Below are 18,704 nucleotides of genomic sequence, written 5' to 3'. Positions count from 1 at the left end.
CTAAGCACAGTGCCTGCCATAAATTCCTCACTCACTAAATGCCCAGATTTGCTCAGTGAGGGTAAGTAAACAGAGTCTTGATGGATGAGCAGATATTTGTCAGGACAAGGAAAGGGAAAGGGCATCCTGTGTGTGTGTGGCGGGGGGTGGGGCGGGGGTGGCGGGGTAACAGTATGAGCAAAGGCCAAGGGGCAGGAACAGGCACGGCACGTCTACCTAGCAGTACAATCCAAAGAGGGATGGATTTTTATAAATCCTCATGAAATCCTTAAGAAAAGCCAAAACTTGTTCAAGAAATGAGTCCACACAGAGGAGGTCCTTCTTTGCTTCAAGGGCAACTATAGTGCTGCTACTAATCATCATTAGTATGATAACAGCTAACGTTTATTTAAGTGCTTGCAAATGTGAGTGCTTTATATGTCCAGAAAAACTCTAGGGCCTCATTTTAAATTTGAAGTACTATTTTGACCCATGTTAAGTTTCAAGACACTGATGCAGGGTGAGTCAGTAAGTAATAGAGACAGGCAGGTAGAATGGGCACCCTAGACCCTGATGCCTGCTGGGCCCTGTGTGCCCTGATTTCTTTGCCAAAATATAAGCCTCCTGATTCCACCACAAGGGCCTTATCCTGCTGTTCTGGAAAAGTGAAGGACTTTGGTGCCAAATTTCATTTCACTTTAAAAGTCAGAAAGCCAGAAAACCATGTTCTCTCTCCAATCTCCAAGAAGCTTTTCTTAAAAGGGAAGAAGTTTTTAATTATTATTATATATTACTATATATAATTTAAATTATTATAAAATAGAAATAAAGCCTAGATAAAATGCATATGGGACACTAAGTATTATGCACACTTGGAGTAGTATTATTTGACTAGGTAAGGGGATTCAATTCATCTTTGCCCGCCTTTAACACAGAGGAATTCAGGTTGATCAAAAGTAATTACTTTTCTTGAACTCTTACTATGTGTTAGGCATAGAAACATAGAAATTATCTTAGGTACTAGGTACTTCATAGAAATTATTTTATTTAATCATTATGACAAGTCTGCCAAGTTTTTAAGATTATTAGCCTTTTTACAGATAGGGCAACTGAGGTTTAGAGAGTGAAGTAAAGAAACACTGTCATTTATCCATCAAGGAAAGAGGTCCTAATTTTCCAGCTAACATCTGACACAGAACCCAGCATGTAGTAAATGCTCAAAAATGTTTACTAAACCACATAAGTATTGGGAAGAAACAGAAATAAGAATTTTAAACTTGTGAAGCAAGAGAAGCTTTTAGACTTTAGTACATGAGAGGTTTGGCCAGGATTCATTTAAACCCTTCATAATTCAAAATAAAAACAATATTTTATTTTGAATTGATCAACTTTAAATGATACACACAGGTTCAAGTCCTACTTCAGAATTAGAATCAACAAGGATGGAAATCAGCTCAAATTGGACACATTTTCACAACTAAAATTAATAATGGGAGAGAAAATCACAGATGAGAACTACCATCTGAATGAATAACAGAAGAAAAAGAAGAGTGTCCTTTGAAAAGGACACGTAAAGAACAACTTTGGAGGAAATTCTGCATCTGGCAACTTCTTGAGGTCTGTATGGACCTATCAACTAGTGTTACAGGTACAAATTTAAGACTCTCACACCTTATCTCACAAAATAGGGCATGTACCAGTGAGAATTTCTTACTTGGTTTCCATTTTCCTGGAAACGGTATCCCAATTTTCAGGTCATTGGGTTGGACCTGAGAAAAGCCAGAAAGCACTTCTACAATGCCTGCCCCCTCCAGCCGGTCATCTATGCCTGTCCCCACCCTCCCACCCACAGAGAAGAAAGGGACACCTAAAAGAAAGATCAGTGATGGCTGTGGATGAAAGCTGGTTTCCATTGATAGGAGCACCAAATAAGATCCAGCATAAGTAATGAATCTGCACACGTAATGACTCTCCCAGCATCCAGAACAATAAATACCATAGTGAGGCTTAGTGGTACACACTCCATTGTAGGAAGGTCTGGAAGGATCCCATTACAAGATGGTCACTTGTTATTCCATGGATATCACCAGACAAATATTGTTCCTCGGTATCCAAAGATTCAAATTCCATAAAGAAAATTCAATATTTTATATACTTCAATATTAATTCTGTCACTCAAATCCATCATAAAATGCATTCACAAGATACTCTCTACATGGACCAATTCTTAGATTTGTTTATCTCAAATTTGGTTTGCTAACCCAAAGTACCCATTATAACATGATGACTCAGCCCTGTCCCCAGGGAGTGCTACATACGCATGTAGCCCTTTGCTAAATTGTTGTGTCTTTTTCCCCTCTTACGCTCTGAGTACCAGGGAACAGCAATTTTGTCCTCTTTACTTGTAAATCCCCCAGCACCTAGCCCCTGCTACATAAAGACCCTTTGTAACCATTTGGGAAATTGAAGTGAATTAAGTCCTGTAGGCATATGATTTTTTTCTGGATTTTCTGGGACAATCTAGGTTTCAAATATTCCCAAAAGCATACACTGTCCCCAAAAGCATACAAGCATGCTCACGCTTTCCTGACTGCATGTCCTGGTTTGTTTTGTTTTTTTTAATGTTGGACCCTGACTACAGACTGCTGAGTTTATGACACATAGCCAGTTATCATGGGCCCCATACCCTGATATTTTTCTGTAAAATATGACCCAGTTGGTATAGCCAATAGTGAGGTGATAATTTAACTTGGTTTTCTTTCTTTTTCCCTTAGATGTTTAATTTTTGTATGTTTGTGGCAGGAGCGGGGTTGGGGGAGGAAAGGTCATCATGTCAATTCTATGCACTATATTATCCTCTTCAGAGGACCAGACAAAGGTTGGAAGGCAGACCACACAAGGAACACAGGAAGGTCCCTGCTCAAAATCATCTCTATTACGTATTTACCCATGAGAGATTTATGTTCAATGAGCAAGGTTTTTTTTTCCCAACAAAAAGATAAACAAAAGGGTTCAGTCTTAGTCATACATTGGTATGAGGCACTGCTAATAAAAGCCAATTCCATTCTTAAATGAGCCAAGTACTTAGCAAACATGGGATTTTTGTGAAGGAAGGTAAAGTGAGGACATTTTAGAAAAAGGTCAGATGGCCCTAGATATGTAGAGAAGAAAGGGTGGGAAGAAATGCCCAGGGCCTCGGCTTGGCAATAGGGCTGCAGTCACCTCTCAGCTCTTCCTCTCCTCTTCACCCTTCATGCTAAAGTTCCCCAAACCCACCAGACTCCTCAGGCGTTTTCCACTTCCTGAAGCAGGCTTTGGCACCCTCACTCTTGCTCTACCTGGCCAAAGTAATCACCCTTAAAAATTCAGCAGTGTCACCTCCTCCAGGAAGCCTTTCCTGCCCCCTTCGTCCCCATCTCAATCTTCCCTAGGACTACAGGTACACCTTGGAGATATAGTGGGTTCTGTTCCAGACAGACCACTGCAATAAAGCAAATATCACAATAAAGTGATTCAAATGAATTTTTGGCTTCCTAGTGCATATAAGTTATGTTTATGCTATACTATAGTCTATTAAGTGTGCAATAACATTATATCTTTAAAAATGTACATATCTTAGTTTACAAATACTATATTGCTAAAAAGAGCCAAAACACACTAGTAACATCAAAGATCACTGTTGACCATAACAAATATAATAATAATGAAAAGTTTGAAATTTTGTGAGAATTACCAAAATGTGACACATACATACAAAATGTGACAGGAAGTGAGCAAATGCTGTTGGAAAAATGATCCCAATAGACTAGCTCGACGTAGGGTTGCCACAAATCTTCAGTTTGTAAAAAATACAGTATCTATGAAGTGCAATAATGCAAAGCCCAATAAAGCAAGGTATGCCTATAGTGTATTTGAAAGACAATAAACTTGAGCTGCTTCTAATTAAACTTAGTCCTCTAGTCTCTAGAGGTTCAATCCAGTCACTGATCCAAATAATTCATTCAGTAGACATTTACTGGGCTCTCACAATACACCAGGCATGTGCTGAGCTGTGGGAATGAAAAGATGAAGAAGACAGTCCCAGAAGTCATGGTCTTGGTCAGTTTAGTAACAGAGAAAGATGCAAATAGTGAAAATAACAAGTCTCCAAGTGCACTAGTACAGAATTACTAACAGTGCCAAGAGAAAGCAATGAAGTCTGGTCCCAGGCTTTCATAAACTGGAGGTGAAGAGGAAAAAGAAAAGAGGCTATGATATGCAAATAAAACACCACAGTGCCCCCTTTCCGTATTTGCTCTGGATGCGGTAACATATAATGTTCCTGAGCTTTCTCTAACATTGTGCAGTTGAAATAACACAAGCTCCTGGATTTAGGCAACGCTGGGTACAAATCCCAGCTCTGTGGCTTACTAACTGTGTGAGCTCTATAGGTACTTTCGCTGGACTTATCTTTGCCTTAAACATTTTTGCTGCGTAACTAATTGGCCGTACGTAAGGCAAGGCAATTTGCTGTAAAAGATAAAATAACCGGTTGACAGTTGGTCTCATTTCTCCATGGATGCAGTACTCCCATTTTTATATTACATAAATCTTAGCCCTCATAATGGTCTACACAGTGGCACAGAGTTGAACCCGCATTTCCCATAGAACTCTGCAACAGCTATTGACAGACAGGTGACAATATGTCAAGAATTAAAACGATCCTGTTTTTCTTTCTTCTTAATGAAGGAAGAAATTTTAGCAAAAAAGAAAAAGTTCAATGCTGAACGAGGAGACGAATCAATAAGGAAAAAACATTTATACTATGAACAAAAAACTTCAAAGAGAAGTGCTTAGGTACAACCCACAAAATAAAATTAGTTATCTGCACAGCATTGCCATGAATCTACACACATTTTTTAATGTATTCAAATATTTTGTATTTTGTAATAAAGTCTTTTTATTTTTGTTATTCATTTAATTTTTTTATTCACTTTCACTATTACATCTTTGAAGGCAAAACTGCCTTATGGCTAATTAGTTACGTGGCAAAAATGCTTGTGGCAAAGATGTTTACAGCAAAGATGCTTATGGTGGAAATACCAGACATGAGCTGTATGGTGCTGGGTCGGTTACTCCACCCTTCTTTGCTTTGGTTTCTACATGGGTAAGAAAGGCTTTTAAGATCTAACTATGACAGATGGTGGTTGTGAGGGTTAAGTGTAAAGGCCCCATTACAGAATCCGGAATATAACATAACCTCGGTAAACAACTCTTTCCCCTCCCTGCTGGGGGTCTGGTTCTCCTACCAGCATTAGGTGTTCACTGTATCTGCAAGAAAACCTATTGTGATATAATCAGATATAAGATGAAAATATGCAATTTCATTACATCTGTGGCTAAATACACGGAGTACAGGCATTATCAGAACGCTGCAGAATTAATCGACATGGCCAAGACTTGTATACTAATCTTTAATGCCAACTCTGCTGCTAACCTTGGCCTGGGTGTCGGTGCACCATGTGTGTGGCACGGCACAAATGGCCTCACTCACAGTACATTGCCTGCACAACAGTGTCATTAACCTTCTACACAGTTGAGCCCTAGGCACAGTATATAGCCTCCCATCAGTTGGCAATTGCTCTGAGACAGTATATAGGAAACATTTTAAAAACTGGCCAAATTTAAAGTGATTTTTCTGAAATACTTTAATTCGCTCAAATCATGCCAGCCCTACAGACACAGACAGCGGCTCAACTTGCATTCAGAATGGAAATCATTGGCTTTCATCACTTTTATTTAGCTAAGTTTTCCAATCTTATGGACAGCTCATTATGAATTTAGATTTGGGGAGGCCTGCAAATAAACCGTAAAGACTTGCTTCCCCGATAGTCACTTAGAATCTGTTCAAATCTTCCCAAAAGGGACATGGCTGGACCTCCTGTTGCTCTGTTCCAAGTGCCCACCGTTCCCACCACCACCACCTGACATACAACACATTCACCCCTTACATTACTAGGTGCTATACTCAAACATCAGGAGTCATATGCCATGTCCCAACTTTTAAGACAATTACAGCCAAATTAGGAATGACAGAGGATTCTTTTAAACCTCCTGTCTGCCCCTGGCTAAGGAATGTGGCCACCATGAGCTAATCACAGAAGGGCGAAGAGCCAGGAGGAAACAGAAGGCAAGTGCCCCGGTAACAGCAGGAGGGGGGAGGTGAGTGCAAGGGATGGGGTGGGGTGGAAAGACGAAAGAGAATGAGAGAGAAAGAGAGGGCAAAGCAGACTGGATTCCCAAGAGGAAACCACAAAGCGCTTGCTTCTCAACAGTCTCAACTACGGTTCTCCTGATGGCAAACTGAGATACAAGACCCAGAAGACCCCACGGCCAGGGCCATAAGGAAGAGGCCCTAGAAAGGAGTCACATCACTTAAGTATTACAGCTTAGGGCTCCCTACCTAAGGTAATGAACAACTTAACTAATAACAGAATCAACTGCCCCAAACAGCCCACTTGAAAGGGAACCAGGCACTGAGAGACACTCTAGTTTAACCCCCAGAATGACTCCATAAATAGGAGTCATTTCCCCTTTACAGAAGAGGCATCTGGGAAAGTTAAATTATTCGCTAAGGGTAACAGAGCTTGAGCCAGGACATGAACCAGGTACATCTGATTTCCATCCTCAAATATGTTCAAGATCCATTGCCCCCTTACCCCTTCGCCTGCACTTAGGAAGTAACCAACAAATATTATGTTTAACAGCAAACTCCTGTCCCCAGAAGCCACGCTGACCTCCTAAGGCTGCTCAGACTGTCCTGCCCCAGCAGAGAGGGCTTTACCAAAGCCAGCACTGAGGGAATCCAGCCTATTCCTCCCTCCCTCTTGGCAGAAACAAGCTGTGTCCTCCTCAGAATCACCTGGGCAAATTTTAAATCTCTGTGGTTCAAAGATATTCACTGTGTGTTCTGACATCTCTCATGTGGTGCTTCAAAAGCCTGGGCTTCCAGAGGCACAGCAGGCCTGGCTCCCTGCTGAAGTAGGACACTATTTCTCATCCACTTCTGTCACATCGCTACTCAGCAGCCAGCCAAAGGCTCCGATGCTCTGAACTCAGATAGGTTTGGCATCTTTTTTGTATGTTGACATCCCTGTGAGCCCACATGGATCCTGCCCCCTTGGGGTTCCACAGGATGAAAGAGTTTTGCTCTAAATTGAAAAGCTGCTCTCCTGGCATCTCCTTGGATTTCTCCTCTCAAACACCAGAGCCACCTCTGCTAGGGAAAGTGCCATGGCCAGTGCATGGTTGTGACATGCTACAGTCCTCCCTTGGTCACCATGGAGGATTGGTTCCAGGACCCCCACGGGTACCAAAATCCTCAGATGTTCAAGTCCCTTTTACAAAATGGCACAGTACAGTCAGCCCTCTGTATTTGCGGGTTCCACATCCATGGGTTCCATATTCTCGGGTGTCACAGCCACAGATACAGAGGGACAACTGTACTATTTGTTGCTTCTCCTGTTACACCAACTTGACTAACAGACAATTCAATGATGTTGAAGGTAGCTAACATTCACCACCCCCTTACTATGTGCAAGACACCTCTCTAAACACTTTATATATGTTAACTCATTTAGTCTTCACAATGGCCCCATGAGGCAGGCATTATTCATATGCGCGTTCTACAAATAAAGAAGCTGAAGCGTAGGGTGGTCAAACAACTCTCGCAAACATCCCACATATATCTTTATGATAGAGAGGAGATTCCAACTCATACTACCTGGCTCCTAGAGCTCACTACACCATAATGCTGCTGTAAACCATATGCTGAAACCATAAATGTCTCCCAATATTATGTGAGCATAACATGAGCTTCATATTTGCTTACGTGCGATTTAATCTGCCAGAAACACTAGGTGAATGCAGAAAACTGTAATGAGTTGACCTAAGCAGTGCAGGAATACACAAAACACACACATACCACACACACACACACCCCTCAATATCTCCAAGCTACTTCAATTCACATATGTTGTGAGACACATCCACCTATGTTACAACTGTCCCTCCCATTTCAGATCACCCTCCTTCCAGCCCCTCACAGTAACTTATGAGCTGTAACCCTTCCAACACTGTTTTGGACTGAACTGTATTCCCACTAAATTCATAGATTGAAGCCCTAACCCCTAATGTGACTGTATTTGGAAATAATCCTTTAAGGAAGTAACTAAGGTTAAATGAGGTCATAAGAGTGGCATCTTATTCCAGTATGACTGGTGTCCTTATAAGAAGAGGAAGGGACACCAAGGATGAATGTGCAAGAGGAAAGACCATGTTACGACACAGGGAGAAGGGGACCACATGCAAGCCAAGGAGAGAGGCCTCTGGAGAAATCAACTCTGTAACATTTTTATGATCTTCGACTTCCAGCCTCCAGAACTGTAAGAAATACATTTCTGTTGTGTAAGCCACCCAGTCTGTGGTATTTAGTTACGCAGTCCTAGCAAACTAATATACCAACACCAAATTACAAGCAGACTTCAGGTCCTTTTCGAGGTAAAGTGTCATATTTATTACAGTCTTTATGTATTTCTTAACCATTTAACATGTGTAGAACTGTGCTACTATTTTTATCAGGTTCCTATCTTTATTTATTTATTTATTTATTTTGTGGTACGCGGGCCTCTCACTGTTGTGGCCTCTCCCGTTGCGGAGCACAGGCTCCGGACGTGCAGGCTCAGCGGCCATGGCTCACGGGCGCAGCCGCTCCGCGGCATGTGGGATCTTCCCGGACCGGGGCATGAACCCGTGTCCCCTGCATCGGCAGGCAGACTCTCAACCACTGTGCCACCAGAGAAGCCTGCCTATCTTTATTTAAAATGTGTCACTGATGATGTTTCGAGTGTTGTGCCTCCACTCATTTTTCTCCTAAGCCCTGTATTGTGCTGTTATGTTTTTTGGTGCAATTTTGCATAGTGTGGCAGTTTTTAGGAATGCATATGTCATGTTATAGCCCAAGTGGCTGGACTGCCACTCAGGGGTAAATGATTTATAGATCCTGAAGATAAAGCATAAAACATCATGTTTCTATAGCCTTCTTCAGGCACCCTGAGGAGGCAGGTTCTATGAAAAAAAATCTCAAGAAGGGCAAGCACCAAGCTCAGATATATAGCATGTATGTGTATTTGTGTGGGTACATCTATAGAATACAATACCATGTAAGTAAAAAAAGTTAAAGTATTTATATCTGGGTGGTAGGCTTTGGAGTGTTTTTTCCCCCAATTTTTTAATAAACATTATTTTTACATTTAAAAATTCTCTATAATCAAAGTTGATTGTAATGATTTTCATGATCCTGTTCCAAATCAGAAATAAATATCTTTTAACATAGACTAAACAACAATAAGAAATGGCATATAAATTCAAAAACTGGCAGACAGGAATTAAATAAGAACAGTAGGCCTTAATAAATTGTTATTCCTCCATATACTCTGTCCTTTTCATCACTAGCCATGTTGAATAAAATTACTGGAAAAATTACAGAGCCTTGAGAAATGTAGGATTTAAAGAAAACTGACCAGCAGTACCTCAGATACAGACAGCTTGGCCAAAGCATGGCCTCTCTGATATTTTTAGCAAAAATCTGTTTTCCTTAATTAGCCAGTACACATGAATTATAGCGGCCTAGCCATATGCCATCAAGGAATGTGAGAGGCTTGATGTAAATGGAAAACCTGAGTTCACTCTTCACAGATGGTAGGTGTGGAACAGAAAGAGGGGGAAAGGTTTCAAAAGCTTACTCAAGGCAAAAGAGAAAAGGGTCTATAGTTCAATTCATCAATCTTCAAAATTTCTATAGTGAAGGTGATATTGTCTTAATAATACTAACAACTTCAAAGAGGGCCTGATTGAGCTAATGAAACAGCACAGCATCAAGGCACTGTGTCCCAGAAATATTACAGATGGGCATACAGAACTGTTCTAATGTTTCTATTATATAGTGACACTCTGAGCAATGGTGACTGTGCCTGGTGCTATAAGACCATATTCTTTTTCTTGAAACTCTGACAGAACTGCTAATAGTATTGTAATCCTCAAGCAGGATTTAGCAAACTATGGCTGGCTGGCCACATCCAGCCTGCCATCTGTTTTCATATAGCCCATAAGTTAAAAACAGTTTTTAAATTTTTAAACGGTTGAAAAAAAAATTTTTAAGAATAATGCTTCAGGACACATGAAAATGATAAGTTCAAACTTCAACATCCATAATTAAAGTTTTATTGGAGCCCAGCCACATACGTTTGCTTTGTCTCTGGCTGTTTTTGTTGAGACAATAGCTGAGTTGTAATTGTGACAAGGTTCATGTGGCTGAAAATATTTCTTTTCTGGCCATTTACAGGAAAAGTTTGCTGCTCCCTGCTCCAAAGTTAAAACTGACCTCGATACAAGCCATAGATTTAAAACCATTTAAAATAGTCAAGAATAGTCTTGAACACCAAGACATTCACGGGCTCGACCAAATTTGAACAATAACTCGATGTATAACTACATACCTTAAAAGTTGTTCATCAATCCAAGGACTGTTGTGTATTAATGGGAAATAATCACCATCACAACAGTAACAAAAGAACTCAATCCTGTACTTTTCAAGAACTAAGAGGTTGTCCTTCAATTTTATGATTCATTTTTTCCAGACTCATGATCAGCATCAATGAGTTGCTTATCATATATCCCAGTACTAAAAAAATGAAGGTGCCATTTCTCTAGAAGATAAGATAATACTTTCTTATTCTCCCCTTCAAAAACTACATCGATCTTCAGGAGAACTTTGGTGGTAAGCTTTGTACATGATGTCATGATGAATGGAAAAAATCATCAAAGCTGAATTTTCTCTTTGGCAAAATTTCACCCATCATCAGACTGTAGAATACATGGAAGATTCTAAAACAGTTTACAATAATTCAGTTGGGTTTTTTTTGCAAACAGGTGGCTGGGTTATAAAAACTTGTTGAATATATTCACCACACAATTTCCTGAGATCAAAGACCTAAAGAGCCCTATTCCCTCTCCCCACCCCCATCAATTATTAGGCTCCACTTTCTTACTGAGGTCACAAGACAGTATGGCTGACCTGTCCAAGTAAAACGGCTACCAAATAAAAATAGTGACTGAGTTGGTGGCATGAGGGTAACTAGTTAAGCCACTCTTTCCTCTTTGCTGAGTTATCCTTACTTCAGTGGAATCACAAATTAAGAAGATCACAGAGGGGCTCCTTTGCAGAAATAAAGTCACAGTTCCAAAAGGGTCCCAGATTTCGGTCAATCTGCCTGCCACTGAACAGAAGCATCCAACTATGGCAGCATGTGGGGTAGTTTTAATCAGCATCAACTCTAAAATGGAATTCCTAAAGAAAAGACGATCTTGGGCCCTAATCTTACAATAAGAGTCCACACGGAGCAAACTGCAACCCAAATAAATTACAGTTGACCCTTGAACGACATGGGTTTGAACTGCGCAGGTCCACTTATATGCAGATTCTTTTTCAACAGCAAATACTAAAGTACTACCCTATCCAAGGTCGGGTGTATCTGCAAATGCAGAAGCATGGATGCAGAAGAACCACAGATATAGAGGACGAAAAGGAAAATCACACAAGGACTTTCAACTGTTTGGAGGGTTGGCCCCTGACCCCTGCTGCTGTTCAGAGGTCGACTGTAGTACCAATCTGTGGAGTGTGAATACTCCTTGTCCTATACTTTCAGGTTAACATATGAGCGATTTATCTGTCCAGTCAATTGGAGACTAATCAAAGACATATATAATATGTACTCCTGATGCGTGCTATTAAATGTACTGCACAATATTCAAAAATGATGAGCACGGGTGCCCTCAATGAGAGAGAAGCCACTTATTCTGAAAACTTTATTTCTTATTGAAAATATTTATTTTTATATTATCTTTATGCAATTGTTGTAGGAGTAAAACCAAGCTTCAGTAGCGTCAAACTGTGATCCCCCAGCTAAATGGCTCCCACTTAGAACCAATGTCTCACATGCTATCTCATTTTTACAAATCCTTCTCTCCCTCTTGAAAATCTCTATTTCAGTTGCCAATAAGGATTTAAATGCTTCTGGAAGAAACATCCATCAAGACTAACACAGCCGTTGATGACTGACATCAAGCATAAAAGAAAAAAAAAACACATCCTTGTTTCAACACACTACTTGCTGAACAATTTCTACTTGGTCCATCTGTATTAAATGGGTGTGCCAAAAATTGGACACGCCAGCAGATGGCTACCAGCACTGTTTTGGCATGCCTACTGGTGCTGTTCTATACTGCCAAAAGACCAACTACGATTCCCCTGAAGGGATTCTATAGCTTCTAAAACAGTAACTTATGTAACAGAAAAACTATAGAATCTTTTCATTTGGGCCCTAAATCTACAAGCCCCAGATTTGTGCTGTCCTGCTTTCTAATTTGATTTTTAGTACTTCTGAACAGCAGTCATCTCCTTTCAGAGATTAGTGGTTCTTTTTTTTTTTTTTTTGGAATCGGTTTATTTAAATTTTACAGAAACCTGATTAGAGTTAAGTATGTAATTATAAGTCCAGTAACAATTCTATAAAACTGCACATACAATGCCAGAATTTCTTAAAAGTAACTAATATCATATTCTTGTTTTGCATTAAACATGTAAGACATGTCATGTCTTCCTTATGACAGATTAGTGCTTCTTAACCAGGCATGTGTTATCATATGTACTCAGGGTATTCCTTCCAAGGTAGATATGTCCAGACCCCACTTGGGTCATCACACTGAATCAGACATCCTGGAGTGGAGCTTAGGCATGTGTATTTTGAAAAGCACACCAGATGGTTATAAAGGGCATCCCTGGTTAAAAACAACTTTTCCAGATCGTTTTTTGTTTTTGTTTTTGTTTTTTTTTGAGGTACGCGGGCCCCTCACTGTTGTTACCTCTCCCGTCGCAGAGCACAGGCTACGGACACGCAGGCTCAGCGGCCATGGCTCACGGACCCAGCCGCTCCACGGCATATGGAATCTTCCTGGACCGGGGCACGAACCCGTGTCCCCTGCATCGGCAGGCGGACTCTCAACCACTGCGCCACCAGGGAAGCCCTCCAGATCGTTTTTTATACTGACAAGCAAATAACTATGACATACACATGTGTACACATAGACCAATATAATTCTGCTTAATTCCTCAGGGTGTTGTCTGAATGTTCTCCTTTGCCACCCCAATCTTTCCTCTGAATTCTTGCCTTTGAAATTGTCCCACTGTTTGGTCATTTTCCCAGACAAATTTTAGGCCAAACGGTGTGTATATTAGGCACTCTTCATTTTGGGAGGCAGGATGCCAACTTAGATCAGCAGACCATTCCTAAACAATGCCTTCGTAACGTACAGTCAGTTAACAAATACTTACTCAGCAGAGTCTACATGCTGTGGTAAGGCTGAGAAGAATGTAAGAAAAACAAGATGCAGTTCTTGTGTCCTCAAGGAGCACATGTGAAACAAGTAGGGTGAAAATATACAGACAAGCTAAGAAAAGCTAAATGATCACATAAAGAAAGCATGTTGATTCAGTATTAAATGACTAGGACTTACAATAAAAACTCTGAGAATTCAGAAGAACTACTGCTTACTCCAGACCCAACTGTCATGGCACATTACTGAGAAGGCCTGCAGTTTGAAGAACGGGCAGGGGATAAACAGTAGGGGCAGAGGGATGCAGGTGTTCCATGCCAGGAACACAGAACAAACCAGGGCAGGAATGAGAAATGTATGGACAGTGAAAATACAGCCCTCTGGAAGGAAGAGGGTCATTCGGGTGACTGATACCAAACAGATGGAAGCCACGTTCTAGCTTTCAGACTAAGGAGCCTAATATTTATCTTAGAGTTGTAGAAAAATCATTAAGTTTTTGTTTGTTTGTTTGTTTGTTTTTTGGCTGCGTTGGGTCTTTGTTGCTGGGCGCAGGCTTTCTCTAGTTGCGTCGAGCGGGGGCTACTCTTTGTTGCGGCGCACAGGCTTCTCCCTGTGGTGGCTTCTCTTGTTGAGGAGCACAGGCTCTAGGCGCACGGGCTTCAGTAGTTGTGGCACGCGGGCTCAGTAGTTGTGGCTTACGGGCTCTAGAGCGCAGGCTCAGTAGTTGTGGTGCACTAGTTGTGGGCTTAGCCGCTCCACGGCATGTGGGATCTTCCCGGACCAGGGAACGAACCTGTGCCCCCTGCACTGGCAGGCGGATTCTTAACCACTGCGTAACCAGGGAAACCCCAAATCACGGAAACCCCAAATCATTAAGTTTTAAAGTAACAGATCATGGAGACAGTAGTAGTATTATTTTAGGAAAATTATTTTTTTTGTAGCAAATAAAATATCTATGAGTATGAGATAACGAAGAGACCTGGGAGAACAATTAGGATCGGGGCCATAGCAGTTGGCTTTACAAAGAACTAATGGAAGTCAGTGGCAAATTGGGTTGAGTTTCCAGCTGTAACATAAGAGAGGCATAAAAATGGGAGAAAAAGGGAAGTCAGGAGCAGAAGCAAATCAGAGTTGCCTGTGGGAGACAGCAGAACAATGGCTCAAAAGAAACCTCTGCACTGGACACATGGCTTTGGAAGTAGTTGGTGAGAGGAGAGAACTCCTACAGAGAGGGTGGAAGATAGGATCAGGAAAACAAAGGGTTAAGCTGGAGAAGTAGCCCATTAAAGACCCAGGGAAAATGTAGAATAAACAATGCAAACAAAGGTCCCCGGAAAGGCAAGAGTAAAACCTAGTGGCAACTCAGAAGCCAAGGAGGAAAAGAGTTTCAAAACAAAGTTCATGGGGCTTCCCCGGTGGCGCAGTGGTTAAGAATCCGCCTGCCGATGCAGGGGACACGGGTTCGAGCCCTGGTCCGGGAAGATCCCACATGCCGCAGAGGAACTAAGCCTGTGTGCCACAACTACTGAGCCTGCACTCTAGAGCCTGTGAGCCACAACTACTGAGCCCATGTGCCACAACTATTGAAGCCCACGTGCCTAGAGCCCGTGCTCCACAACAAGAGAAGCCATGGCAGTGAGAAGCCCGCCCACTGCAACAAAGAGTAGCCCCCGCTCGGCGCAACTAGAGAAAGCCCGCGCCCAGCAACAAAGACCCAACTCAGCCAAAAATAAATAAATAAATGAATAAATAAATAAATAAATTTATTAACCGAAAAAACAAAGTTCATCAACATAGTCTTCTGAAACAGAGAGTTCAAGGTCACCGGTATGGACTCAAGCTCTAGTCCCAGGAACCCTGCTGTGTGCCCTAACGCACAGCTGATCTTTCTCCTTTAATCTCCACTGCCTGTCCATACCAACCGTACAGCACACATAAACGTTTAGTTTTTTAAATCTATCATGGAATTAAAAAACTAAAATATCTACACATATGCAGATATTCTGTCACATCTCATATAAAGCTTCTTGAGGGAAAAAATCATAATCGATACTTTACACACTGCCCACCTGCACCGTGCCTTCACATCACCATGCCTCCAGCTATCATTAGAAATAGTTTTAACTAAGTATTAACTATGACCATCCTGGTGATTGTGGTATGCACATAAAGACCAGCTAAATTCAGGGAGAAGACACATACACCAGTACAGTGTCAAGCCTTGCTATTCAAAGTGTGGTCAATGGACCAAGTGGCATCACCTGGGAACTTGTTAAAAATGCAATTTCAGCTGCTATACCAGACCAACTGAATCAGAATCTGCATTTTAACAAGATCCAGGTGACCGACTCCTATGCATACTGGCCTAGAAACTGGTGTCAACTCAGTACAGTATGCAAAGGAAGAGCACTGAGTTACCAAAGAAGTTAGTTGGAGGAGGGGAAGATGGAACATGAGTTTCAGCGCACGGGCATGTGCTTAGATGCTACTTCATCTGCTCAGACCTACAGCTCAGCATTGGAGCCCAGGCCCTTTGCATATGTGGCACAACCAGGCCAGGAAACAATTCCGGCTTTTGATCAGGAACCCAGATACATAAATCCTTCTTCTATTAACTGCCACTAAGTTCATTATAGGAAGGGCTTATGCAGATTCTATCTGCTAGGTTGTTTTTCCAGGCTTTATAAATATTCTGACCTCCTGAAGACCCTGTTTATGCTCCCCATATTTATCCAACCCTAGGATTTATGATATTATTCTGCCTCTCATTCGTTTCTCCCATAAAATTAGGTTCCCCTCTAGGCTTTAGATTGCAATTGCTAAAATACTTTTTCAGAATAATTGAAAGCTAAACCTGAAAATGCAACTTTAATCCCAAATGGAAAGAGCTACACTGACAGCATTGTTGTTTAAGTGACCAGGTGTCAGGGGAAAGCTCCCAAAGGAAAGAACCATTAGACAAAGGCACAGTCATATCTCAAAGGATCAAGACCAAATGGAGCAACAAGTCTCAAAGCAGAATCTTCCCTTCGTTGGGGATGCGCTCGATGCTTCAATATTTCTTTCTCTAACTTTCCTATAGATATATACATACAGAGCGTCACTATTTCAAAATATCTCTGTGCTCCAAGAGTTCTCTGTGGGTCTTTTATTATTTATAACAGCTTTATTGACTTATAATTTACACACCATGAAGTTCACATTTCAGAAATGGAAGAGACTTTCATTCCATCCCCCACTTCAAGCAATGATTCATTAAACTCACCCAGGAATGTAATACAGCCATTTCTTAAAACTCCAGGAAGACAGGCCATCATCATGACCCTCTGACAATATATCCTAGTATCTCAGCTTTTATCAGTGGAAAGAACATCTTGACTAATCCCCCTCTATTACAATGCAAACTATAAAAGTAATGGCATGTGTTAAAGCTGGCTGATTGAAAATACCACTGTAGGCCCTTGTAATCTGACTGCTGTGTTGAAACTCCATTAGGAAGCAAACCTCATTTACTGCATCCAAAGTGAAAATCACAAATTCCAACAAACTACTACCCCCTAGTTTTTCATGGACTACTTTCTTCCACCAGATGGCATGCTTTTGGGGGGCTGCTGGAGCCTGCTCTGAGCTGTTACTTTTCACCTCAGGGATGGTATGAGTAAGTTAGGCGGGTTTTTCTTTCAAAAAGAAAAACAGCAACTCACATGCTCTCACAGAACCTCTTCAGTGTGCTTGGCTTCTCCTGGTTGCGTCTTTGTCGGAACCAGCGTTGAATGCTGCGAACATCCCAGTCCAGCTGCTTGGAGAGGCCCTCCAATCTCTTTTCATCAGGATGCTATGAAACAAGGTACCAGGAAAATCATTTTCATCTTCACCATGAACAGATCTGCCCCTGTCTATATTGGAGATATTTGTTTTTCCTGTATTTTCTATCTGCTACTGAGATTTCTATATTGACCACTGAGGACCGAGGCCTTCCATCAGCAGCATGAACGTAAACAACCACTTAGGACAAGAGAAGTTACTCATTATGAAACAACACTGAAAAATATGAATCTCACTCTAATGCCGGTACTTCTTACAGCAACAAAGGTTCGATGGAACAGCCAGCTGGCTCCACCAGCCTTCAAGGAAAGGAGTTAGGTGAAGGTGAATTTGCAAAAAGACATCATTCCAATATTGCACTTTCTAATGAAAAAATGCTGTACCCATTATCACATATCAGGATAACGCAGGACAGAAGAAAAGCATGGAATAATCCCCAAATACCTCACCTTAGACTAAGGTACCAATTCCACTTACAAAACATGTTTTCTCTTCAGTCTCCCCTCTCCTTGGTTCTTCACACATTCCTCTTCTATTCCTTTCTTGGTCATCCTTTTGACCAGAACTCCATCAAACTTTTTACAATGACTACGCATTACTTGAAGATGCAAACTTGGTAAAGTAGAAAGAAAAACTACCAATATTTATGCTTGCCATAAGATGACATTACTCTGTTTCTCGCTCTCATTTCTATAACATTAGGAGATGACAGACGTAGGTTCAACTCCTTGTTCCAATGAATTCTCTGAGCCTCAGTTTCCTTACCTGTTCAAAAGAAGGTTATATATCCACCTAAACGGTGGAATGTAAAAATGTATGCAAATCTCAGTACATGTTAGTTCTGTCTCTCCTCTCTCTTCGGGGTCTTAGAGAGCATCCTGCCAACAATTACGTGAGGGCGACGTGCCGTACAACAAAACTAAACGGACTTAGTTCTACTCCTTTATTTATTCTACCTTTGCTTTACAATTAAGGAGATGTTAATAATCAGAGGACAGAAACAAAAATGGGGTAGGGAAGGCAGGCCAACCAGCTGTCAAGTTATAAGGGCGGAATGTACATGTGACTCCTTTTTAAAGCCTCTCAAGAAATTCAGAGTGTCAGACACACAGGAAACACAGCAAATGGCTTTAATGTTATGACCGAGGTTATAAAATGTGCTGAGCTTGTGTCTGTAAAAGTTATTTGCGAACCTTCAGTGTGGCGTGTACTTTGAGGTGTTTTTCTTAGAAGTCAGGACACCGTCTACACTCTCCTTCCGTGTCTCTCAATTAGAAAATACGGGAGAGAGAAAATGCACAGCCTACAATATACCTTGGCTATACCATTTTCTTAAAGGAATTCATTTTTAATTTTCATTCATTTCCTAAGTCTATTCAATAGGTAAAGCGTTCACATGGTTCACAAAATAAAAATTATCCCCAATTTCACCTTCCATTTTGTTCCTGTTCTCTCAGTTCCTACCCGCC

The 18,704-nt window shown here is 41.2% G+C and overlaps 1 protein-coding gene across 2 annotated transcripts in view; it reads right to left on the bottom strand.

Annotated features, from left to right (window-relative positions):
• The window catches only part of CERS6 (ceramide synthase 6), a gene marked incomplete at both ends in the record, with an annotated part of 326,214 nt that overhangs the window by 205,316 nt on the left and 102,194 nt on the right, over positions 1-18,704 (bottom strand). For both annotated transcript variants that reach the window (XM_079710750.1, XM_079710751.1), the window contains one exon: positions 17,115-17,245. In XM_079710750.1, coding sequence (XP_079566876.1) covers positions 17,115-17,245 — 131 coding nt within the window. The remainder of the gene's footprint in view (positions 1-17,114; positions 17,246-18,704) is intronic.

This window comes from Hyperoodon ampullatus, assembly GCF_949752795.1.
Source record: "Hyperoodon ampullatus genome assembly, chromosome: 8".
NCBI classification, from domain to species: domain Eukaryota; kingdom Metazoa; phylum Chordata; class Mammalia; order Artiodactyla; family Ziphiidae; genus Hyperoodon; species Hyperoodon ampullatus.
Note: the sequence above shows the minus strand (reverse complement) of the source record. Positions and strands in the feature narration are given on the sequence as shown.